Source organism: Schistocerca gregaria, chromosome 11 (assembly GCF_023897955.1).
Source record: "Schistocerca gregaria isolate iqSchGreg1 chromosome 11, iqSchGreg1.2, whole genome shotgun sequence".
NCBI classification, from domain to species: Eukaryota; Metazoa; Arthropoda; class Insecta; order Orthoptera; family Acrididae; genus Schistocerca; species Schistocerca gregaria.
Window position 1 is genome coordinate 109927210 of NC_064930.1, and position 27194 is coordinate 109954403.

At 40.5% G+C, this 27194-nt stretch overlaps 2 protein-coding genes across 2 annotated transcripts in view; one reads left to right on the top strand and one right to left on the bottom strand.

Annotated features, from left to right (window-relative positions):
* Window positions 1–748, top strand: part of LOC126295200 (uncharacterized) — a 154868-nt gene extending 154120 nt beyond the window's left edge. The window contains exon 9 of the transcript XR_007552415.1: window positions 146–748. The gene's annotated coding sequence lies outside the window, so the exon portion shown is untranslated. The remainder of the gene's footprint in view (window positions 1–145) is intronic.
* Window positions 31–27194, bottom strand: LOC126295201 (ankyrin repeat and SOCS box protein 16-like). Its single transcript, XM_049987514.1, has 5 exons — window positions 27060–27194; window positions 25036–25205; window positions 20776–21313; window positions 14477–14620; window positions 31–635 (listed from the first exon to the last, which is right to left on the bottom strand). Exons 2-5 carry the CDS (start codon window positions 25121–25123, stop codon window positions 158–160), a joined length of 1248 nt encoding a protein of 415 aa, XP_049843471.1. The 5' UTR covers window positions 25124–25205; window positions 27060–27194; the 3' UTR covers window positions 31–157.

Below are 27194 nucleotides of genomic sequence, written 5' to 3' on the forward strand. Positions count from 1 at the left end.
ACCTCTGCTTTTATCGTTCTGGTATCTATCTGGTGTTACTAAAGGAGTTTTATTCACAGTGTAAGAATAGGTACAAAGATAGGTTTCTTTGTATGCTTTTTTCTGAAATAACGAAAAGTACTGTAAAAAGGTTTATTTATTTTAGTCCACAGGTTGATCATAGCACGTCTGTCACCTGCTGCTGGTTGTACTCTCTGGCGATGTCCAGCGGGGTTTTCCCATTGTTGTCTATGGCCCCCCTGTCGGCCCCTGCCTCCAGCAGCTCCGTCGCTGCTTCCGTCTCGTCATTGAATGCTGCAGAGTGCAACGGCGTCCACCCGTCCACATCCCTGGCGTTGGGGTCGGCAGAGGACGCCGCCAGCAGCCTGACGACAGCCGGGCGGCCGCCCCACGCAGCCAGGTGCAGCGGCGTCTGCTGGAACTTGTCCCTCGCCCCCACGTCCGCACCTGCCGCCAGCAGACGCCTCACCATCTCCTCGTATCCCCTGCCAGCTGCCCAATGCAGGGAGGTCCACTCGTTCATGTCTCTCGCCCCCACGTTCACTCCAGCCGCCAGCAGGGCCTGCAATTCCTCCATTGAGCCCTGAATAGCTGCCTGGATCAGCCTCCTGCCCTTCTCCTCTCCAGATAATGTCCTGCAAAAAACTACAGATGTTCTAACAATTTTTTCCAAACAAACACACACACACACACACACACACACACACACACACACACACTCTGTAACATTACAGGACATATTGGGACATATTGAAGTATTCGATACTGTAGACTTTTAGGGGATGTCGATACAGATATGCAAAATGTAAAGGGAAACTTTGGTGATGTTTAAATATTGTACTGTGTCAATATTTTGACATTTTGCACAGAAAGAACAAAAATAGAATTAATGTAAAAATATATTAGTGTTAGTAACCTATTTTCATTCAATTTTGTAATTATATTTCATTTTGTAAAAGAAAGACTCACTGTTTGCTGTAGCTCTGATTAATTGTATAAATTATCAGTTTTGAGCTAAATTATTTCGTATAATATGGACAAGATACTTTTAAAAACTCACCAGCTAAAGAGAAAGTCAGTAAATGAATGTTTAATGCACACTTATGGAACTTTCTATGGAGAAATTCTATATTATGATCGCAAAAATACGAAAACTTGTGAAAACTGTTTCGTAACCTAATTTCGAAAGACGATTTGTATCAAGAAATATTGCTAAAAAGATTTATTTACGTTTTGAAACACGATTTAAATCATTTTACATATAAATAGTTGTTCTAAATCACTCAAGAAATATCCAGAATCAAATGTCAAGATATTTCTGGAAACATCGGTACAAATCTGGTGAAGGTTATCCAGAAGCTGGTAGAAAAATGTTATAAAATCTATTTGGAAATTATGCTTGTAAGAATTTATATGTACTGATCCTTTTACTTACTTTAATCTGTACTAAAATTCTGTAATGTCTAATTTAGTTTTAAGTCGTGAATTGCTATCGTATTGTAAACAAAACATTGTCAAAGAGACTCATTGTTTGGAAAGATATTAATACACCTAGGAGTTGTCAGTTGCCAGTTCGGATATGCACTGCGGTTAGCTCGGAGAGTCAGTTGTTGAGTCTGTGAAGTCTGTCAGTTCTGTTTGTAAATAAACGTTTGGAATGAAGAATTACTTGTTGTTGTCAATATGAACTCAAGACCTTTTGCACGAAGCAGACACCTCCTAATGCAACGTTTTAATTAGGTTGAGGAAGCTGGGATCGCTATAAGTGCAAACAAATTGAAGTGGAACGTTTTAATTTGGTGTTGAGGAGCTGAAATGTTATAATTTGGTGGAGGAAGCAGAGGATATGACGACCACCCAGTGATTCTTCAAAATAAAATACGTCTCTTCTGGGATCACAAAAAGATATACGACGGACCAGTCATTCTTCAGAAGTAAATACGTCGATTCTGGGGTCACAAGAAGAGGAGTGAATCAACCGAGCGAAACCATCCTGGAATTGAAGAAATTTCGCAAAGCACGGACACCAACGACCGCCGACGCACACTAAGATAAGTACCTGCTTCCTAAAATAATGGAAAAAGACGCAGATTTCAGTATTGACAGCGGTGTAGCGAGCACACCTATTAGGGAAAGTGTTTCTGACAGTGTAGGAATGTTGGAAATGTTAAAACAAATGTTTTCAGGGTTAAACTCGAAGTTGGATAGCACAAACTCGAAGATGGACGATTCTCGTGCCGAATTACGTCAACAAATTGAACAGACACAACAACAGATGGACAGGTCGATTTCGAAGGCTGTGTGTGATTTAAAATCAGAAATAAATTCAAATACAGATCAGATTGCTCACACTAATCAGGTTCTAGAAGAATGGCGAATTACTTTTGAGTCAAACCAAAAAGAACTTAGTTGTCGTGTGGACACGGTTGAGAGCAAAATTTCTGTCCTTGAAACTGATTTAAGTAACGAAATTTCAAATAACCAGTCAAAACTTAAATAGTTGTTGATTTTGTAAATGAGGAAAATTCTCAGTTGAGAAATGAATTTGACCAGACAAAACGATTTTTTGAAAGCGAAATTGAATCTTTCAAATCTGATTCTGACAAAAAGGTCACAGAAATTTGTAGTAGAGTAGGTAATGTCGAAAAAACTGTAGACAGAAAATTTGTAGAAATACAAGGAACTATGTTGCAAAAAGGTTTTAGTAATAGTTGTAATGGAGTATGGGGAAATTTTCTCATTAAAACTTATCCCGGTGACAAGAATATACACCCAAAAGACTTCATGCAATTCTGCAAGGAGCAGTTAACGTCCATAATGACAGATAGTGTTAAGACAAAATTTGTAAAGAAATTACTTGATGGTGAGGCGCTTTCGTGGGCCAATCAGAATTGTTCCGCGGAAATGTCCTTTGAAGATTTCGAAAAATGTTTTCTAACCAAATTTTGGTCTGATACTGAGCAAGCTCGAATCAAAAGTGAATTGTTGAATGGTCCTAGTTACAGAGAATCTGATGGGTCAATGAAAGCCTATTGTGAGAAACAGTTGCAAAAATTAGTGCATCTGGATAAGCCATTTGATGAGCTAACTCAAATTGATGCACTAAAACGGAGACTTCCGAAAAGAGTACAATGGGGTTTAGTATATGGTCCAGATGAGTCCATAGAACAATTCTTGAAATATGTGGACAAACTTGATAGAGCCTTTGAACAAAACAACAGATTTAACGACTTTGTAGGTTCATCACACAGAGGGTGGGAACCGAACCGTGGATATAATAACAATAATAGTGAACGAAGAAACTGTAACAACAACAGGGATAATTATAATAGCAATGACAGAAGAAATTTTGGTAGGAATGATCAGCACTTTAATTCAAACAGAGAATGGAAAAATCGAAACAGGTCCTGGGGTAATGACATGAGAGAAGGTAACCTGAGGCAGGGAAACGACAGACATAGGCCTTTAAACGACTAAATGCTCCACTGGGAGTCTGTCAGTTTGGGGCAAGGAATTTTCAAAATCAGGCTAATTTCACCCGGAACAGACAGCGCTATAATCAGAGACCTAACCAGTATAGACAGTATGCTTATGATCGATCTGTAGATAGAGGTAATGAAAAAATTAAATTTGACAGGAAATTTTGGAATGTCATCAGAGAAAATACTAGAAACAACTGTAATAGGAACCAGGCTACCTTTGATGAAGTAGGCTTATAAGATGATATAATTGCAAATTTATATAATCAAGAAGAAGCACCTAATGCTGAAATGAAAGGTAAGGATAACTTTGATAATTTTGGATTGTACAAACTTATGTGTGGTGATGTTTTAGATGTAAGTTGTCATAATGATGTTCGTACTGAAGTTTCTGGAAAGTCTGATATTCATGTGGATGTGGTTGGTGAAGATGGTGTTGTGAGTAATGTTGGTGATACTAGTAGTGTTTGTAGTATAAGCTCAGGCAATGATGATGATGATGATGATGATGATGATAAGGCTAATGGTGATTATGTACTAGAAGATTTTGATGGTGAATTGGATGGAATAGTTTATGTTGAAGTTAAGGAGGATGTTATAAGCAATAGTGTTGAGAATAGTTGTGCCAGGAACTCTAACTACATTCCACATGAGAATCAGATTGTGCCAGTTCAGCTTAGTAATACATCAGGAGACGGGGGTTTATTGTGCTGATGCATCTGAGATTATTTTGAAATCTGTTTGGGACAAATTTAAAGATTACAGTGATGACAATGATGTTAAGATCAAATTAAGGGAAATTTGTGAACCAGTTTCTGCTTTTAAGCCTAATGAAATCATCATACGGGGTACTAGTCAGGATGTGTGTGAGGTAAATAGTAATCCAGACATTCCAGTAAATTCCAGTAGACCTAGAAGTTTGAAGAAAGTATTGCCTAATAAAGAAAACCTAAATATGGAACAGAGGTATGATGAGATAGCAGAAGATCTTTTGTATGAAGAACAGGAAGAAAGGGAAAACACCACTATTGGTAGTCCATACATAAAAATTAAAGCTGCAGGTTGGGAAGGGTATTGTTTGATTGACACAGGGAGTCCAATTAGTGCCATTTCAAGCAAATTAAGAGATATAATTAAGCATGATCCTGACTTTGTTGAATTACCAGTTGTTGGAATAAAAATTAGAGGCATTACCGGCAAACTGAGCAAAATTGTTAATAGACAAGTGTTGTTGTCCTTCAGTATAAATGATGTACAGTTTACTCAAGGATGTCTTGTAATAAGTGACCTAAATGAGAATGTACTGTTGGGTATGGACTGGATATTAAAAGCTAATGCAGCATTTGATTGGGAAAAGAGTTTGTTTACCTTTATTGATCCTAAGACGAGAGTATGTTCCAGTACTGACATGTCGGTTCAAAACTGTGCTGATAAGGGAATTGAAATTAGGGACGTTACATTTTCTAAAGACAGTGGTTATTGTGTAGAGGAAATTACTGAGGATTGTGATGATGGAGAATATGGGGATATAGTTCAAGAAAAATTACGGGAATCAGATAATTTGAACCAAGAACAGAAGGTAGAGTTAGAAAGATTATTGTGGAATTACTGTGATGTTTTTGATGATAGACCTGGCAGAGTAAAGAATTATCAATGTAAACTCAGATTAAAACCACATGAGCCATTCTTTATAAAATCTTATAGTGTACCCATTGCAAAGAGAAAAGATGTAGAAAAGGAACTTCAAAAGACGGAAGAGTGGGGCATCATTGAGAGAAGTAAGAGCCAATACAATAATCCTTTGGTAGTGGTTGCAAAATGTGATGGCAGTGTTAGGCTTGTACTAGATTCAAGACACCTAAATAAGTATCTGGAAAGAGAGACCGATCATCCCGAGAATATAGACGAATTACTTCATAAATTTGAAAGAATGAAATATATGACCAGTTTAGATCTCACATCAGGATTTCACCAAGTAGAATTAGAAAATGATTCCAGAAAGTATACTGCCTTTTTGTATGGGGGAAGATGTTACCAGTATTGTGTGGTACCATTTGGGCTGAATGTCTCAGTAGCCGAATTCATTAGAGCACTTGACTTTGTTTTGGGAAAAGATCTTTTATCAAAATTAACTGTGTATGTAGATGACATTTTGATCACTGGAGAAACTTGGGAAGAACATGTTAATACTTTGAGGGAGGTTTGCAATAGATTAAGGAAAGGGGGAATGTCACTTAAATTAACTAAATGTAAGTTTGGTATGAAAAAATTGAAGTTTCTGGGACACAGTATTTCTGAGGAAGGTATTTTGCCAGATCCTGAAAAACTCGAGGCAATGGCAAAATTCCCAATTCCAAAAACCAAGAAACAACTAAAGTCATTTTTCGGGATGTGCGGTCACTACAGAAAGTTCATTAGTACCTAAGCTCTAAATGCTCCAAGTCTTAACAGATTGCTGAAGAAAAACGCAATGTTGGTTTGGGATCAGGAATGTGAAGCTGCTTTTGAAGAAATAAAAACACAGTTATGTAACAGTCAAATTTTGTACCGTCCTGATTTAAGTTTACCTTTTTGCATTATGGCAGATAGTAGTGATTATGGCCTAGGTGCTCACCTTTTCCAAGAAGTAAATACAAATGGGAAAATAGAACACAGGTCTATTGCTTTTGCTAGTCAAACCTTGAAAAAACATGAGAGGCAATACACTGTTACCAAGAAAGAGCTTTTGGCCATTTACTGGGCATTTTCTAAATTCAGAAATTATTTATTGGGAAACCAGGTAGTTGTCTACACAGACCATAAGGCATTAATTTATATTCAAGAATGTAGGTTGCATCATGGAAGGATTACCAGGTGGGCACTCTTGTTACAACAATTTAATTACTCAATAAAATATCTTAGAGGACCCGATAATGTAGTTGCTGATGCTTTATCTAGACTACCTGTGGGGGGTTACTTTGAAGATGACAGTGGGGAATGTGAAAAAGAATTCAAAATTATGTATTTAAGAGGGTTGGACAATGAACAAGAAATCAGAGACATTTGTAATGACATCCGACGGAATCAGAACCACGATGAGAACTGTAAACTGGTCAAAAGTTATTTAGGGAAAAAGGGACATGAAAAAGTGGGAGATTATTACAAAATCTACAAGGGGATTCTATTCAAGAGAAACAGTGTAGATAGCGATGTATGGAAATTATGTTGGCTTGAACAGTACATCAATGTACTCATCAAGTACATTCATGAAAGTTTTGGTCATTGTGGGATTCAAAAGTGTATCCAGAAAATCCAAGAAAATGTGTACTTTAACAACATAGCCAGGAGGGTTAGAAAAATTTTGACGGGTTGTGACAGGTGCCAAAGAGTAAAAGTATCCAACCAAACTTGTCGAGGATTGATGCAAAACATCTTACCAAAAGTCGCTGTCGACTTATATGGACCATTACTGAAGACCAGAGGAGGCTATTGCTACATTTTTGTTATGGTTGATGTTTTTTCAAAATTCATTAAGTTATACCCTCTTCGCAAGGCAAATAGTAAGAGCATTATTTCAAAAATCAGAGGAGACTATTTTGGCAGGGTTGGAAAACCTCAGAAAATCTTATCAGACAATGGGACTCAATTTACTCCTGGAGTATGGAAAGCTTTTGTTGAAGATGAAAATATAAGTCACATTCTTATTTCAGCTTATCATCCGTCAGGAAACCCTTCGGAGAGATACATGAGGGAAATTGGGCGATTCTTTAGAACCTACTGCAATACTGATCATGCTAGTTGGATTGACTATGTTGAGAAATTCGAAGATGTTGTGAACAGCCTACAGCATTCCTCAACAGGGTTTTCGCCTTATGAAATACAGTATAATAGCAAGCCACCACATCCAATTAGTGATTTCATTGATTTTCCAGTCTGCAAACCATTAAGTACTCAAGAGAGAGAGGAAATAGTGAGAAAGACCATGAAATCTCAAGGTGATAAGAGGAAATGTAGACATGACAAAAGATTGAAGCCTACTCAATTTAAAATTGAAGACTTGGTCCTTGTTAAAACACAAGAGAAGTCTAAAGCCATCAATGGTGAATTAAAAAATTTTTTTGACATGTACATTGGACCTTTCAAGATTTGGGACAATCCTCATCCGAATGCCTACCGTCTAGTCTACCCAAATTCTGGCAGAATGTTTGGCCTACGAAACGTGACCAAACTGAAATTGTATAAAAAAATGTAAAAAAGTATTTTAGATAATAGATGTTTATAGACTTTTATATGTAATCTTACCAGGATATTTTTGTATACTTTGTTATGTTGTATTTATCTGATTCCTCAAGGGAGCATACATTCTTTGTGTGCTAAGTGTTTGGCGAGCACCAGGTCCCCTAGCTATGCAATTGTCATATTTTATTTTCGTATTCTGGCATTGCATCTTACACTTATTCTGTGATCCTGTATAATCAATTTTCTCCATCTGTCAGTCTATCCTCTCTTAGCTTTAAGAAATTATTTAGAGTAAATTTTCTTGAGTAATTAGACTTTAGAGAATTCAAATTTCTGTGTCCTTAAAAACTGGTCCACCGACTATTAAATGCTTTTGCTAATGTTTAACTGGGTTTGACCACTGTATGCTGTATATTCATAGCTGACTGTGCTATTGCAGCCTGTGATAGCCTGCAGTGTATATGGAAACCATACGGACTGTGAAGATGAGACTGAAATACAGTGTGTGGCATTGAGGTATACCGACCTTTAAGGAAGAAGATCACCGACCTTCAAGAAAGAAGATCACCAGTCTTCAAGAAAGAAGACACCAAAGATATGTGTAAAACTTTTCTGTTTTGTAATGTAAGGACATCAACCCTTCCGTGTTTCACGTGGAAGTGCTGATGGGGGGGTTGTGTAACATTACAGGACATATTGAAGTATTCGATACTGTAGACTTTTAGGGGATGTCGATACAGATATGCAAAATGTAAAGGGAAACTTTGGTGATGTTTAAATATTGTACTGTGTCAATATTTTGACATTTTGCACAGAAAGAACAAAAATAGAATTAATGTAAAAATATATTAGTGTTAGTAACCTATTTTCATTCAATTTTGTAATTATATTTCATTTTGTAAAAGAAAGACTCACTGTTTGCTGTAGCTCTGATTAATTGTATAAATTATCAGTTTTGAGCTAAATTATTTCGTATAATATGGACAAGATACTTTTAAAAACTCACCAGCTAAAGAGAAAGTCAGTAAATGAATGTTTAATGCACACTTATGGAACTTTCTATGGAGAAATTCTATATTATGATCGCAAAAATACGAAAACTTGTGAAAACTGTTTCATAACCTAATTTCGAAAGACGATTTGTATCAAGAAATATTGCTAAAAAGATTTATTTACGTTTTGAAACACGATTTAAATCATTTTACATATAAATAGTTGTTCTAAATCACTCAAGAAATATCCAGAATCAAATGTCAAGATATTTCTGGAAACATCGGTACAAATCTGGTGAAGGTTATCCAGAAGCTGGTAGAAAAATGTTATAAAATCTATTTGGAAATTATGCTTGTAAGAATTTATATGTACTGATCCTTTTACTTACTTTAATCTGTACTAAAATTCTGTAATGTCTAATTTAGTTTTAAGTCGTGAATTGCTATCGTATTGTAAACAAAACATTGTCAAAGAGACTCATTGTTTGGAAAGATATTAATACACCTAGGAGTTGTCAGTTGCCAGTTCGGATATGCACTGCAGTTAGCTCGGAGAGTCAGTTGTTGAGTCTGTGAAGTCTGTCAGTTCTGTTTGTAAATAAACGTTTGGAATGAAGAATTACTTGTTGTTGTCAATATGAACTCAAGACCTTTTGCACGAAGCAGACACCTCCTAATGCAACGTATTAATTAGGTTGAGGAAGCTGGGATCGCTATAAGTGCAAACAAATTGAAGTGGAACGTTTTAATTTGGTGATGAGGAGCTGAAATGTTATAACACGAACGTGAAGTCTTGTGGCTGCAATGTGTCTGATGGCAACAGTGAAACCTGCAGGATATAACAGTGAATTAATGACACATGCACTTGTCTAGTTTATCATGCTAAATTTGCCTCCAAGTAAATCTTGGCTTCCTGAGCACACAGTAGAACTCTAGCCACTGATGTGTGTCCTCAGAAATGCACAATATCTTTTGCATTCAACAGCTTCACTACAGTGAGCATAGCGCCAAAATTCTGATACTAAAAACGGTGTTCAGCAGTAAAATGTAGCGAACTATTTTTAAGCTAGGGACAATTTAGAACAAATTCATGTTATTATCCTGCCAAATGTGATATCATTCCTGGTTAATCCAAAATCCCTCAATCAATTAAGTACTCACTTTCTTCCTCTATAAATATCACATGCCCATAGAGTTGCTAATGTCACCCTTCCGACTGAAAATCAATTTCATATTTTAAGAATGGATATTACAATTCTGATAACTGTGGAAACGATTCTTGATTTTTTTCTGTGGAAAGGTGAGACAGGAAAATGTGAATTATGAACGACTGTACAGTGGCCAACAGGCTGTAAGTTCTTTTGACCCCATGTTACTTTCCAAGTTGTGGACTCGTTAGAGGCATGGCGCCTCCTCCTGTCTATGGTGTATGCACTGGTTCACAAGGACTCACAATTACACAGTAAAGACTAGCAACGGTGCTATTAGTTTTTAGATGGACGGAGCAGTGATGGAGGTCAGTGTCACATTTACAGATTCAAATAATACTAAAAATGTGAGTGAAAGTCTGAGCTGTAGAATCAGGCACTTTTGCATAGAGCAGTCGACATGGTTCAAGCCGAGACATTTTTCTATCACTACTGCTGTTGCAACGGCAACCAGATGCAAATTGATAGGACCAGTGGCGTTGTAAGATCTTTAGCCTAGCAAGTGCTGTCACCATTGTTGTGCATTTTTCGGAATGTTCCACTGCTACAAACCTCCTGCTCCCACCTAACAAGTACCCTGGATGGCCAACATACTGGAAGTCCATGTTCTGACAATTATGTGCACACTTATATGCCTTAGTGGTTTTGGCTGGTAAAGGAGAGGAAACTCTGCACTCCGAATCTGATTTTTAAGCACCCACAAACGTATTCTGTGGTGGGAGGAGTTTCTGCTTTGCCTGCCTGTGTATGCTTACAGGGCCAGCAGGGATGTCGACCTATAGCAGTGTGTCCCAGGTGCGAACACAGGACAGCCTCCTCCCACAGTAAGGTGAACAGTGACAGGAAAGAGCTCTCCAGACACTTTTGTGAGTGGCATTCCTGGCATCGAATGTCCTTGCCACGGTGCTAACACCAGTTCCCATTCAAACACTGAAGTCAGGCACTGTCGAGCTTGGCTAACACCTCGATGGATGACCACCTGTGTCTGCCTTGCGTCGTTGGCAGGCATGGTGCACACAGCCCATGTGAGGCCAACATATCTTCATGTATGTGTGTATTACTGTGATATAATTTGGCAGGTGCATTCACTGATAAACAAGGTGTCATCAAAACGTCAAGGGAATTTTTCTCTTTCTTGAGGATCTTTATTTATTCATCAACATCAGCTTTATTCTCTTCAGAGTAATCTCCGTGAGATAAAGCACTCCTGTGTCACTGCCTCCTTTTAGAAGCTTGGAACCACTTCTGGAACTCACTTTTCGTTATTGTTATCAGCTCCTTTGTCGATCCTCTTTTTTTCTCATTAGTGTTGGCAAAACGACGTCCTCTCATGGTTCTCTTCAGTGTCGGAAATAGAAAGAAGTTGCAGAGGTCGATGTTCAGCGAATAGGTTGGCCATGTGAATACAGTGGCTTTGTTTCTTGCCAAAAACTCACGAACAAGCATTAAGGTGTAACGGGAGCATTATCGTGATGCGATATCCACGAGCGGTTTTGTTACAACTCTGCTCGTTTCTTTTTTGGGTATCCTCATGCAAACATCTCGTTACTTAGTGAGCGAACGATCATAAGGCAGGAACTCATGAAGCACTGTCCCACAGTAACAGAGGAAAACACTGAGATGAACCTTCACACATGATCGAACTTGTCGAACCTTTTCGTTCTTCAGGCAGTTACCATTAGGACGACTGGGCTTTAGTTCTGACGTCGTATCCATACACTCATTTTTCGTCGCCTGTTGTAGCCTTTTTTAGAAGTTCCAGATCGTTGTCGAGTTCATTCAGCACAGTTTCTGGGTGAAGTCTACGTGGCGTCGGTTTTGGTCGAAGTTCCATACTCTTGGAACAAAATTTGCTATTACACATTTTATGCCCAAAACGTTCGAAAAATTGCTTGGAATGAGCCAAAGGACACGGCAAAATCATAAACAACCTCTCTGATGGTGATTCGACAAATTTTGAAAACTGTCATCCATACTTCTTAGACATTGCCGTCAGTAACCGATATGCTACCTCTTTCAGAGCGGACGACATCTTCAACATTTTCTCGACCCTCTCTGAAACGTTTACACCACTCGCAAACTCCTGTCTTATAGTAGATTCGCCAAGGACCACAATCAAAATGTAGAACGCGTTCATGCACGTTATTCCATCTTTCAAACAAAATTTATTGCAAATTCTTTGATCCATCTTTTTCGACGACAAAAATTCACTGAGAACTTAAAAAACGTGTAACCTTTTAGAACGTCAACAATAAACTAAATATTCAAAACAACTGGAAGTACAAACACACATCGGATACATGTGTACAGCATGATAAAAATATTTCAAAATCTAATGTATAAAGAACGCAAAAATAAAATTTTCGACTGCTTTTTGAACACACCTGGTGCATGGGTACAGTCTTCAAAATGTGTTGAGAATTCAGTTAGTAATAAAGACGAAACATTAAAACTTCATGCCGGGTGCGGTAGGTTTTTGCGTATGCCAGTATTTATAACATCTATCCTGAACTATGTGTCGTACAATGAAATGCTTTTTCAGCCACGGTTTCTGTTATGCATGGATACAGTGTACAAAATGCGTTAGGAACAGCGTTTGTAGTGACGAATTAATAATGGGAAACGTCTTGCCTGAAACGGCAGTTTTTCTGCATGAGGAGCGAATATTTAGAAAGCAAAAAACATTTTTGCCTTCCTGAAATGTATTTGCATTTGCGAATATGGACTACCATCAGCTGTAGAATGGAATGATGAAAGTGAAAATTTGTGCCACACCGGGACTTGAACCGGGATTTCCCCACATATGACGAGTGGTCGCTTCACCTTTTTCCTTCTTCTTCTTCTTCTTCTTCTTCTTCTTCTACTACTACTACTACTACTTCTTCTGTCATCTCATGTTGTTCGTTCTTTTTCTTCCATGCCGACGTCAAGTTCATCATTGATTCATTACTCAGTTTTCTTTATTACAGAGGGCAGCTAACCCTATGACCGAACACGCTCGGCTACTGTGCCGGCATGCCATTAGGCTCTCTGAGCACGACTAATGGCCAGGCACAAAGTTCCATATGCCACCCACAATGTGCCTACAAACTGTGCATACATTATGTATATCCCATACAGGGGAGACATTTTATTTGAAAGTCGTTTGCCCAGTGTCGAACAATAAATACGATATTGCAAGGAAGCGTTGTTCCGAATTACAATGTCATATTCTTCCAGACATGAATGCATGTCCCAAGGTACATTGCATCGTAATTTGGAATGACACTGAAATATCCTTCGATCATTTCGTAGGGGTCAGTTGCGAGTCACTAAGTGCTCTCAGTGTCAAATACTGGTTGAATACAAGTTGGGTATATGCATACATGGCGATGTACTTACACTACTGGCCATTGAAATTGCTACACCACGAAGATGATGTGCTACAGGCGCGAAGAAGATGCTGTGATATGGAAATGATTAGCCGTTCAGAGCATTCACACAAGGTTGGCGCCGGTGGGGACACCTACAATGTGCTGACATGAGGAAAGTTTCCAACCGATTTCTCATGCACAACCAGCAGTTGACCGGCGTTGCCTGGCGAAACGTCATTTTTTCGGATAAATCCAGGTTCTGTTTACAGCATCGTGATGGTCGCATCCGTGTTTGACGGCATCGCGGTGAACGCACATTCGAAGCGTGTATTCGTCATCGCCATAATGGCGTATAACCCGGCGTGATGGTATGGGGTGCCATTGGTTACACGTCACGGTCATCTCTTGTTCGCATTGACGGCACTTCGAACAGTGGACGTTACATTTCAGATGTGTTACGACCTGTGACTCTACCCTTCATTCGATTCCTGTGAAACCCTACATTTCAGCAGGATAATGCACGACCGTATGTTGCAGGTCCTGTACGGGCCTTTCTGGATACAGAAAATGTTCGACTGCTGCCCTGACCAGCACATTCTCCAGATCTCTCACCAACTGAAAACGTCTGGTCAATGGTGGCCGAGCAACTGGCTCGTCACAATACGTCAGTCACTAATTTTGATGAACTGTGGTATCATGTTTAAGCTGCATGGGCAGCTGTGCCTGTACACGCCATCCAAGCTCTGTTTGACACAACGCCCACGCGTATCAAGGCCGTTATTACGGCCAAAGGTGGTTGTTCTGGGTAATGATTTCTGAGGATCTATGCACCCAAATTCCGTGAAAATGTAATCACATGACAGTTCTTGTATAATATATTTGTCCAATGAATACCCGTTTATCATCTGCATTTCGTCTTGGTGAAGCAATTTTAATGGCCAGTAGTGTATATAACTTTCTCATCCTCACCCCTTCGAAATTTAGATGTATGTTACCTCCACACTGTTTCATTCCAGACAGGATGTGCTACATGTGCTTGAAATCACTCCAGTAGTTTATAATGTGCTGTTGAACAAACATACACATTTAAAATACATACAAATATAAGATGAAGGGAGGAGACATGGTAAAGTGACATTCGGTTTCATGACTATAACACTTCGTGAAATCCCAAATAACATGTGTTGTGAATGTGGAAGAGAGACACGTGTAGTGATGCAACCCACCTCAGGAGAGCGATGGAAACGCTGTCAGGTGTGGGAGTGCCGTGGGTAGACATGGTGGTCGGTGCAGCTGTGTCGCGACTCCAGCTGTGGTCACTGAGCAGGTGAGTGGAGGGGGTCGTCCGGCTGGCTGCAGTAGCTGGCGAGCTGCACACAGAGATACTGCGTGGCAAAGTGTGTTCATGTGGAGTCCAGAGGACAGCTCACAGTGGACAGTATTCCTGAGGGTCTGTCCACACACTGACAACAGAACACACGCTGCCAAAGAAAGTAGCAGATTCGCTAATGTGAATAATCAGTCACTATATCAATCAGTTTACACACACACACACACACACACACACACACACACACACACACACACACACACACACACACAAACGACTATGCAGTGGCTGACAACCTTCACTTAACGACCGAAAGCCAGCAGCAGTTCAGTAGATTTGTCAGTGCTAACAGACAAGGAACACAGCTTGAAATAGCTGCAGAAACCAATGTTGGGTTACGACGAATGTATCAAACAGGACAGTGTGGTGACATGAGACATTTCAACATCTTAACATGGGTCTGAAACAGCAGCTGTGAAAATCTGGACACGTTGAAAAAATCAGACAACCAGTTGCAAAACAAAGGTTTATTAGCCTTTTACCTGGGTTCCCATATTTCTAAAAATATCTTCCATCATGTGATGTAACAGGACCCATTCCTTCTGAAAAAGATATTTTTAGAAACATCAAAACCGAGGTCAAGGGCTAATAAACCTTTGTTTTACAACTGGTTGGCTGATTTTTTCAACCTCTTTAAATCGGGCATTAATGGGCTGTGGCAGCAGACGACCGACACGGGTGCCTTTGATAACAGCACGTCAGCTGAAGGGTCTCTCCTGGGCTCCTTACCATATCAGTTGGACCCCAGACGACTGGGAAACCGCGCCCCAGTCAGATGAGTTCCGATTTCAGTTGGTCACAAGTCACTGCAAGCTGGTAGTGGCTTCATAATGGTGTGGGCTGTTTTTACATGGAACGGACTGGCCTTTCTGGTTCAACTGAACGTTGACTGTAAATGGTCGTGTTCAGCTACTTGGACTTCATGGTCCCAATCAATGATATGATGTTGTTGGGTCATAACTGTTCTCGACTAGTTTGAAGAACACCCTGGATAACTTGAGCAAATGATTTGGCCACCCAGGCCACTCAACATGAATCCCCTTTCTCCTAGCATCTTCAGTTCTCCAAGTTTCCTGAATTTAATACTTATTTAGAAGTCAACCATTTTGACAGTTAAATACTACACCAGTGCTACTTTTTATGCACGAAGTAGCTATGCTTTGAATAGATGAAGTTTTTGATATCTCACATACGTTCCTAGCCTCTGATGTTCTTGAAAGAACCTAAATTTATAACTTGATTCGAAGGAAGCCTTTTTAATGGTCAAATAGCACAACAATTAACTATCTTTGTGGAAAATGTTAGGATTTGAAGGGATTAAGCTTTTGACACTTTATTTACATAGCTAGTAGCATCTATTAATGAAATATTTCAGTTTCCCTTGAAATGATTAATTAAGTTTTTCTTAACTGTCCTGATTTTTTTCCTTTAAGTAATTACATCTTTTTTTGCAAACCTGCATGTAACGGTGGTATATTTGATACCCCAATTGTCCATCTTTGTCAGATTATTCAGGACCAAACTAGGCTATGAAAATTCAGAATAAAGTGTTCCCCAGTTCGCTTAAAAGTTTACTTAATTACCCTGATTGGCATAGGAAACGAACAATTTCTTTGCTAAACCAGACCCCATTTGCCCATTTGCCACTCTTCATTAGAATATGAAAATTAATATAAAACTCATTGTATAAGTTGTAGGGACTATTGTTCTTGTTAGCATAAAATCTTCGATAAGTCATTGAAAATAGTAGTAAAGAGACTGCATAATTCAGTAGAAAAAGTATATTTTTTTGTAAATAATCAAGAGTTTATGATTGCATATAGAAATTGATTAAAGACAAATGTGATTTTGGCCAGAAAGGAGAAGACAGTACAAGAAAATGTCTGAAAACTGAACTGTGTGTGTGTGTGTGTGTGTGCGTGTGTAATAATTATATACCTGTGATTAGTAATTTAAGTTTACTGCTGTGTTTAGGATCACACATTATGAAATATATGACAGTAATTTATTATCTCAGTTCAATCCAGAAACATCGTTGGAATGTTTTCAGAAAGGAGCAGAGCAAAGTTAGTGTCTTCACAGAAATTTGTACATAATGTGTTGACAAATGAAAACAACTGTGGTAGGAGTGAAACTAGACATGAAATTTACGAATGCAGCCAATGATCGAGGAGATGGAGTCAAATGAGTATTTTGTTCAATGTATTGTAATTACCAGATTCGACAGTTTTCTCGTGGTTGCGTGTTAATGTGTGTTCCGGTTATTTAATCTAGCAAACTCTTCTACGAATTTACCACTGACATAAAGGAAAGGTCTTTGTAGACATACAGGTGATGTGAATGAAAAACTATCTTTGAAGTTGATGTTTTGATAAGAAAACATACAATTACCATATACTATATAGTAAACATGCGGCAATGAAGAAGATAATGGATGGGAATTATAACATTATCCGATTTAGGTTATCAAGAGCATTTACGAAATATACATTTGAGTACTGCAGATAGAATTACGTTTAAATATATGTATTATCATAGGATATCTTGAAAAGACTGGTGATACGTAATTTGTTTTGAATATTCATTTCCGTGTTATTACAATGAACAGGAGAGACAAGCTTTTAGTGGTTAATGAGACAAGGTACAACTAAATGAGAAATAAGTCAGACATCATTATCTCGAAGGCAGGAATTCTAGTTTATCAGGCAGTCAGTTAAGAGCTGTATAAACATTCAAAAATAGCTGAAAATTCAAGGAAAGTTATGAGTAATACTACACACTAGACATGTAAGGAGGACTTGTACTGTATTTACCTGAGGACAGTTCTGTCTGGAGGTCCTATCAATTTTGAGGATGTTTCAGACTGATCAGTAACTGCAGTGGATGGACTAGTGAATGAAGCACTGGAATTCACTAGACAGCATTTAGTATCGCTATGAATAGCTACATGCAAGACTACCAAGATGAGATTTGACCGTGGCTCTTCTAAGAAGCAAGTACAGCGCCCTTGTCCAAGAAATACCTCCTTGTTTGAGTTATAGAAAGGAGTGGACTAAAGTCCTGTACATGTCAGGAGAATCAACTGACAAGAAAGGTGAATGGAAGGGCCAGCACCATCTGGAACCACCATAAGTTGCTCTGCTCTTGTGCAGTCTGGCTTGTTGCCTTGTCAGGTGTTATATGTGGAGTAACCAGCTAACCCATCCTGCCCATGTACTTTTGAGACTTTCTGTAATAGTTATCTTCCATACCTGCTCTGATGGAGAACCAAAATCTTATTTTTGAAGACCAGTATACTCCATAAAAATTCCAGTTCCCCTGCACTGTTTGGATAGAATAAGTGGATCCTATTATGGAGATTGTACACATGTACCTAGACAGAGAAAAGGTGTACATAGCGCATCAAACAGTAGTGCTAATGTGGGAATTGCAATTACTCTGACCTTTCGCCTTACTACAACTAATGTTTGCATAGGTCAACATATAGAATGACAGCACAAGAAATGAGAAATTTGAAATACATGGCTACCATCCTTCAACCACACAGCAGCATACTGCAGCGTTCTTGGTGCAGGTATTGAACGAAAGACCGATATATTCCCTTTATGAAGAGCTCACTGCTAGTAACAGAAAAGAAAGCAAACAATAAATGTTGCTCTGCATAAACATCTTTACAGTGCCCTCAACAGCACAAGCACATACAATAAAGCCCGCTTTCTGCTTTTTTTTCTGAGCAGCACATCACTGTGTCCACCACTAGAATGGCTGCTGTTTTCTTCATAGGCAGTGAATCTTTTGTTCGGAGGATTGATGTCAGAACCAAATTAAGAGCTTTTTTGCTTAAGCAGTTTAACAGAACTAATAACATCAAGTAAACTCAGTTTGTGAAGCTGCGAAATCTTGTCTCTCCCATAAATATTGTTAGCCAGTCTGTGCACTAATAGACATAGTTCAATTTAGAGATTCCATGTACCTCTCATGACAAGTCAACGACAACTTTATGAGCTATCAGAAAATGCTGTATTTTACAGTACAGATGAATCTAAGGAAACTCAGAGGCAAAGATTGTTGGCTTAGGAATATACAGAACGATTCTGATTAAAGTCAAACTTTCAAACCGCTGTAGAAATAACACGACTGGTCAGAATGATGTAAAATTGTAACAGAATATTATCGGAGAAGGGGGAAAACGTATGACAGAAGAAAAATAAATAGTTACAAAATGTAGCAAGAGATGGTGCTGTAAGCATCATAATTTAATAGTGGTCAATTGCAAATGACAAGTGAATCATACAACAATGCATGAGGTGTACATTTGACGATAACCAGACTGCATTAATCAGTCTGCATGGGTGTACAGGTGTAATACAGTTATTCACCGTGGCCATGTCATGTCATATCATATCATATCGGATGGAAAAATCGGTTTTCAACCGTCATGAGGCCAAAAACCGCATAAAAAGTATCAATCACATAGGTTTTTAATCATCCTGAGGACAAAAGCGCATGAAAAGCATCAATCACATTGGGTTTTGTCCTGCTGCCAAAAACCGCATAAAAAGCATCAATCAAAATCATATCGGATTATTAATTTACGCGCAAAACATGTTCAATATGCTGTCCACCGTTTCCTGCAACATGTTGAACCGAGAAACAGCATGTTCCACAACTGATAGAAGTGTTTCAAGGGTCAAATTCAGAATGTGTTGTGCAATGCATGCCTTCAATGCAGCTAAGTTTGCAATCGGAACACTGGACACATCTTACAGGTAACCCCGCAGCCAGAAGTCACACAGATTAACATCAGGTGATCGGGATGGCCTGGCTGTAGGGAAATGGCGACTGATAATTCTAGCATTTGCGAAATTGCGCTTCAGCAGCTGCTTAACGGGATTTGCAATGTGTGGAGGTGCTCCATCTTGCATAAAAATGATCTCCATCCACACATCCACGCTCTTGCAGAGCTGGAATGACGTGGTAGCGCGAAAGACGCTCATAATGCTTACCAGAATGGTGCAGGTAACGAACGGAAACACCTGCCTCTTCGAAAGAATATTGACCTATGATAAATTATGCCATAAACCCACACCGCACAGTGACATTTTCAGGGTGAAGTAGTGGTACTGGTTGATTGTGTGTGTGGATTTTCTGTTGCTGATATTCGAAAATTCTGTGCATTGACGTATCCTGTCAGATGGAAGTGGGCTTCGTCTGTCCACAGCCAACCATTGTTCACTTCCATACCTCAAGATATTCTAAAGCCAAGGTCTCTCGTACTGGCAGGTCAACATGAAGCAACTCGTGCACATGGGTAATTTTTAATGGATTGCAAAGAAGGATGTTTCATAGGATTTTATGCACTATGCTCATGGGTATGTCCAATGTTTGCACACCACCACTCGTCTCCTCCCACATTGTTGTGGCCAGTGCTTCTACTGACGTCGAATCAGTTCGTTTCCTCATCCTACTAGGTTGCACACCAAAAGATCCCGTCCTTTCGAATTTCCGAATAATTTTCTGCAGACCCATGGTAGTCTTTTTTTCAAACCCTTCAATGTCCATAACTTCTGCAGAGTGACGTGTGCACAGTCACCATTTGTGTAATACAGCTTCATAAGCAGAGCGCGATCCTGCATTGAGACAGTCATGGCGAACATCGTAGACGCGAAAGAAGGAAAAGATGTATACTCGGCGTGTTTATGACAACTTCAGTGGGTCGTGTGCATGACAAGTGTTTTCATTGATGTATTCAAATGGCTCTGAGCACTATGGGACTTAACCTCTGAGGTCATCAGTCCCCTAGAACTTAGACCTACTTAAACGTAACTAACCTAAGGATATCACAAACGTCCATGCCCAAGGCAGGATACGAACCAGCGGCCGTATCAGTCGCGCGGTTCCGGACTGAAGCGCCTAGGACCGCTCGGCCACTGCGGCCGGCACTGACGCATTCCCACACATAAAGCGCTATCTATTGATCAATTTTCACAATATTTTTTTCTGCCACATGCTATCCCCCTTGTCCTATAATATTCTGTTGCAATTTGACGTTATCTCTACAGCGTTTTGAAAGTTAATAATCACATTGTATATGTAGAATTCGACAACATGTCAAGTGAGTTGTGTCACACTTACCTGGCTTTTGCTGGTGGAACAGACAGCGGGCGGCTCACTTCCACCTGATCTTTACGCTGGCTCTGCAGGGTCTGTCCCATCACGTGGAGCAGGTGAGCCTTTATTAATTCAACCACGGCTTGCCTCAGGCTGTTAGAGGAGCGCCTGACTTCGAGGACGGCTGTGGCCGCAGCACTCCCCCCAGCTACCAGCTGCTCACACTCTGCCTTCAGGGCGGACAGTCCATACCTTTCAGCAGCGACCAGCAGCTGTGGGGCCATGCTGTGCAGCTGGGGGGCCTGGAGTGTATACATGTAGGCCAGCAGGTGGCGCAGCACTGGACCCTCCACGTCTGAGATGGCAACGTGGTCGCTGCTGGCCTCTAGCGTGTTGTTGCGCAACATGGCGGCGAACACGGTGCTCCTGGCACTCAGGACGGCCCTGTGCGCCACCAGACGTGTGTCGCCTGCCACCAGCGTTACCACTGCGCTGTCCCCAGCGTCCAGAAGGGCGGCCAGATCCACAGCTGCGGTCTCCTTAACCCTCTGAATTGGTTCCACTGTCAACGATTCGGAAGCAGAGAGTCACTATGCAGCCCTTTGCCTTTAGTCAGTGCCCTCCACACTGAGGCGACAAAAGTCATGGGGTAGAGGCATGGTCATATACAGTTAACGATAGTGTCTCAAACGCAAGGCATAAAAGAACAGTGCATTAACATACACTATGTGATCAAAAGTATCGAGACAGCCCCAAAAACATACATTTATCGTACTAGGTGCATTGTGCTGCTACCTACTGGCAGATCCTCCATATCAGCGACCTCAGCAATCATTAGACATCGTGAGAGCAGACTGGGACGCTCTGCGGAACTCATAGACTTCGAATGTGGTCGGATGATTGGGTGTCACTTGTGTTATACGACTGTAGCAAGATTTCCACACTCCTAAACGTCCCTAGGTCCACTGTTTCCTACGTGATAGTGAACTGGAAACGTGAAGGGACACATACAGCACAAAAGCGTACAGGCCGACCTCGTCTGTTGACTGACAGAGACTGCCAGCAGTTGAAGGGACAGACATCTATCCAGACCATCACATGGAAATTCCAGACTGCATCAGGATCCACTGCAGTACTACGGGAGTTAGGCAAGAGGAGGGAAAATTTTGATTCCATGGTCGAGCAGTTGTTCATAAGCCAGACATCACGCCGGTAAATGCCAAACGTCTCGCTTCTTGGTGTAAGGAGCGTAAACATTGGACGATTGAAAACTGGAAAAACCTTGTGTGGAGTGATGAATCACAGTACACAACATGGCGATCCGATGGCACGGTGCGGTGATACCAATGGAGAGCGCCACGAACTTGTAAATCACTTTCGGCCAAATGTCTGGGTAGTTTTGGTCCATAGTGTAGCTGTCATTTGTACTCAGGTCTTTTATGTTTAAAGGTGATTATGGCTGCACATCCAGAATTAACAGGCTTTGAAGGCGAATTGGAAGTTGTAGCTAGACACATAATACATTCCATTTCAGAAATCATTATGGGATTCAATATTCCTAGATCCACAGTGTGAAGACTGTACCAAGAATACTACAGTTTTGGCATTATCTCTCACCAAGGTAATCGCAGTGGCTGACGCCCTTCACGTAACGACCAAGACCGTTGGTGTGGAGTTGTTAGTGCTATAAGACGAGCAACACTACGTAAATAACAGCAGAAATCTGTGTGGGACATATGATGAACGTATCCTTTAGCACAGTACAGCCAAATTTGGCGTTTATGGGCTATGGCAGCAGACGACCGACATGAGTGTCTTTGCTAACAGCACAACATCGATAGAAGCACCTCTCCTGCGCTCCTGACCATATCCATTGGACACTAGACCCATGGAAAACTGTGGCCTGGTCAGATCAGTCCAGATTTCAGTTGGTAAGTGCCGATAGTAGATTTCGAATGTGGTGCAGATCCCATGAAGTCAGAGACCCAAGCTGTCAAGAGGGCACAGTACAAGCTGGTGGCCTAACGTGAGTTCCACCAAACATTTATTGGAGGTAATCGAGAGGGCAGTTTGTACACAAAACGCTGCATCAACAATAGTTCCACAATTACTGTTGGCGATAGAGGCCGTATGGCGCAATTTTTCTGCAGAGTACTTCCAACAACTTGTTGAGTACACTCCATGTCGAATTGTGGCACTACGCGGTGCAAAAGGAGGTCTGATATTTATATTAGGGGTATCCCATGACTTTTGTCTTCTATGTGTATATCCTAAAATTGATGATACAGAAAACAGTGAATTTTTGACGTCAGGGGTTTCAGAATGTTTTGTGAGAAAAGTGCGAGCTGGGTTTTACATGATCAGTGTTTCTGAAATCCGTGCTAGAAGACATGGAGGAGGTCAGTCGTTCACATTAGAGATATATCACTAAGTTCATGCTCAATAGCATTACCTAAGGTCCTACAACAAATTGTTATTAAGGATATTGGAGGTAGTTTTGTAGATCACTTCTAGTAGCTTCTCGTAGGCTGGTGTGACTGGGATGGTTCCTTTGAAAGGGCATGGCCGGTTTCCTTCCCCACCATTCCCTAATCTGATGGAACTAGTGACCTCTGCTGTCTTGTCCCCTCCCCCAAATCAACCAAGCAACCAACCAACAACGAGGCATTCCTTTCCATCCCCGTTGTTGCAGTTCTCTAAGGGGTTACTGTTATTCATCACATGTGTCAAATGCCAGTGGTTAATGGACCCAGCCCTTTTGCATTTGCCTCCTCTTGACATGGGACACAGGACTTTTCTGAACACGTGATTCTGTCTCACTAGCTCGTTTTCGGTGTCAGTGGAAAACGTCTCGACCTTGTTGGTTAGAAGGAGGAGTATAATGTTCCTGCAGCTTCCAATCACTTAACAGTAGTCAGAGCAAATTCCATCTGCTTACAAACGTACCTACCTCAGACCGAGTTCAAAAACCACGTTAAGAGTTAGTTAGTAGTAAAAAAGGATACACTAAAATAAGCCTTTTGATTCTTTCTTAATTTCTCAATCAGTGCAGCTGACACGACTGCTAATTCCCAGTAAGAACTGAAGCAATCATAGCGCAAAACGAGATTTATGTTAACGCTGCAGAAACACCTGGGATTAACTTTCCTGATTTTATTTAAAATTTTTGAGATTTTGATCCCTGTCAACCTAAAAAATAACGTTAATTTGCGATAAATGTAGACAGCATACATTCCTGTTGAAGGGGAGAGCTGAGTGCAACACGGTCTCTTAGTTACAGTTTTTCCAGAGTAACTACGTCACAAACGCCGAATTTTTTCGAAATTTGTTCTGCAGAACGTTCGTGGCTTCCGAAAATTCACAGAAATGTACGTTTATACAGATTGATTTACATTTAAATTCGGGATTAACGATTCTTTGAACGACGACACCACTGCTAGAAAGGTATAAAGTACAAATGTTGATTACAGCTGATGCTGCAGCACAAAATACGTTTCACGCGGCATGCAACATAACAAAATGCACGCTATATCACGACACAAGCAGAAGTTTTGGTACAATCAACAAGAAAAAGATGAAGTTTCTGGATCTAAGTTCTAAAGGCAAGTTTATCTGACATATCTCATTTAAAAGATATCAATGAAATACCGGAAGGAGCTTTATATATGCAAATATCAGTAAATAATCATGTGAGTTACTCGAATTTTGCAGTTTTGTGTCACCTTTTATTCTAGCGTTTTTAAGGTGAACATTACAGCGTCAGTGTATCTCACAAAATCGATGTAACACACGGAGCTCAACACAACATTTCTTCTACTTGAGATGCCTAATGATGCATTACTAAAATATTTCATGAAAATAGGCTACGGTGTGACTGTAAGGATCTATAGAACATGTATACGACAGATAAATAAATAGCACTCTATAATACCAAAAGCAAAATTTATGAATATATGAATATTGGTGATTATGAGTACTGTGGCAATAGACTCCCATGATAACACTGTGACTCAAAGCAGTTCTAAATCACTAAATAAGACTACCACAATGAGATAGGCTGGCATCAGATGAAGTTCTTGAACCATGAAACGTGTTCGGGAATAATGGGAAAAAATACTCACCTGCATTGTCGGTTCTTAAACGATAGTCTGCGACTTCAGAGTCAGATCTTGCAAGTGGAATTGATGGATCTCTTAGTGAAATAACTGAACACAGTTAATATAAAATTGTTATTCATAATTCTACTCGAACTTATACGATCTGAAAAAAGAACAAATATTTCACCTGTATTGGAGGCCGGGTTACTGTGGCTGGTATCTGTGACTATCGCCACGAAAAGGCAGATGAACCACCAAACGCTTCTGCCGCACATAATGCCAGGAAAAAGTTATCAGGCCAGGTGAACAACTTCTTCCTCGTAATACCATCAAAAAATTAGTACCCTGCAGAACAACCTGTAACAAATATAGTTACAAGTAACTTCTAGTCAGCAAGATTTAATGTAAATTATCTAGTGTAGGTTAATGTTTCACACTATTTATGATTCAGTTTCTTACAAGATATATATCACATTGTTCCGGCCAATAGACACTGCCTAATTCAGCTAAGCAATATCTGAAAAAGTTTGAGACACTAATTCTTGTTTACGCCAAATCAGTTGTGGAAAAGTGTTCTCTAAATGACGCATAGTCTTGTTTTCATAGCCATATTAGTTGCTGTCATATCGATATCAACTTGGTGGTTGCTCTTTTTTTTTTCCAAGTGGAACTGTTGTATGTGACATTACGAGCTGATGATTCGCCGAAAGGGAGCGAAGGATGAGGGTGTGCTTGCCTGCATTTTTCTGTAGTTACGCTTCTACAAATAATTGTTATAGTATTCAGATGCATTTAACTATTTGTTTTATAGCAGCCAACAGAGATGTTGTTACTAATGATATGTCCAGAAATATTCTCTGTTTCAGTGTCTAATTACGTTGGGGAGCGACTGATTTGGTAATGTGTCCATCTGGGCACGTCTACATGCCATCGTGTGCATATTTGCACATATAGAGTCTCGGAGACTAAAATTTCTTGTCACCAAGTCCAGTCACAAGAATTGTATAAAAACAGCACTAAACTACGGCAGCTACAGTGACTGAAGAGCTCAGTAGCCATCTTCGACACCCAGTATCTATCAACACTGTCTACAGAGAACTCCATAAAGTGAATATTCGTGGACGAGATGCTATACTGAAATGATTAGTGGTGACAACCAACGCAAAGAAGCGTAAAACATGGTGCCGGGAGCTTAAATACTGGATGGCTGATGAGTGGAAACACGTCATGTGGTCCGATGAGTCAGCTTTTTCCTTATTTCCAACATCGGGAGGGGTTTACGCCAAATGAAGCCTAGAATCCTGATTGCTTCATTCCAGCGGCTAAGCATGGAGGTGGAAGTGTGATGGTGTGGGCAGCCATATCTCGGTATTTTGCTGGTCCCATCATACTCTCAAAAGCCGTGTTACAGCCAAAGATTATGTGAACATTTTACGTGATGATGTGCACCCCATGATCCAAATATTCTTCCCCGACAGTGATGCCGTATTTCAGGACGATAACGGACCCATCCACACAGCCAGGACAGTACAGTCGTGGTATGAGGAGCATGCAGCTGAACTGCAGCGTCTTCCCTGGCCAGCACAGTCTCCGGACTTGAACATTATCAAACTCTTGTGGGCGGTATTGATGGCCAGACTCCGGAGCAGATTTGCGCCTCCCACGTCACTACAGGAGTTAGGAGAGGTACTAATCGAAGAGTGGCATAGCATTGCACTGGACACTATACAATCATTATATGCCGATATTCCAAGAATAATCGCAGCTGTATTACGGGCAAATGGGGGTCCGACCCCTTACTAATAAACCATTCCCAAGTATGTACAGGTGTTCACATGCCTATCCCCTGTATGTAATAGACATAAAACATGGGAATTTGGGTGGATTCGAACAAGTAGGTTTTGAAAAAAGTCTGTCAACGTTAGTATGGACAGCCAAAGGAAATTCGGCCAGACCGGGTCGCTTTGATCAGCAGCAGCGAAGTGGCGTAACTGACTCGTACCGGTGCAGGTTGCATCAGAAGAGTTGTAGCGCTACGGTTCGTGGGGGAAGGTAGAGAAAAAGAAAAAAGAAAACAGTTTTATTTCTTGGGTTTCCTCGACTTTACAGCCATCAAGTGTGGGTGATACAGAGAACGAGAGACTGTCAATGTGAGTGGAGTGACAGACGCAGCATACGGCGCACTGGCGGAAGGAAAGCGCAGAGACTCACCAGCCACGGCCACCCAGTCCCGCGCCGCGCCAGCCGCTGCAGTGGCGGCCGCTGGCGGGTCCCGCCTTTTATCCGCGGCCGGCCTCTCGGACAGACCGCCGCCTCCCGCCTGTACCTTCCGCAGCCTCCCCTGTG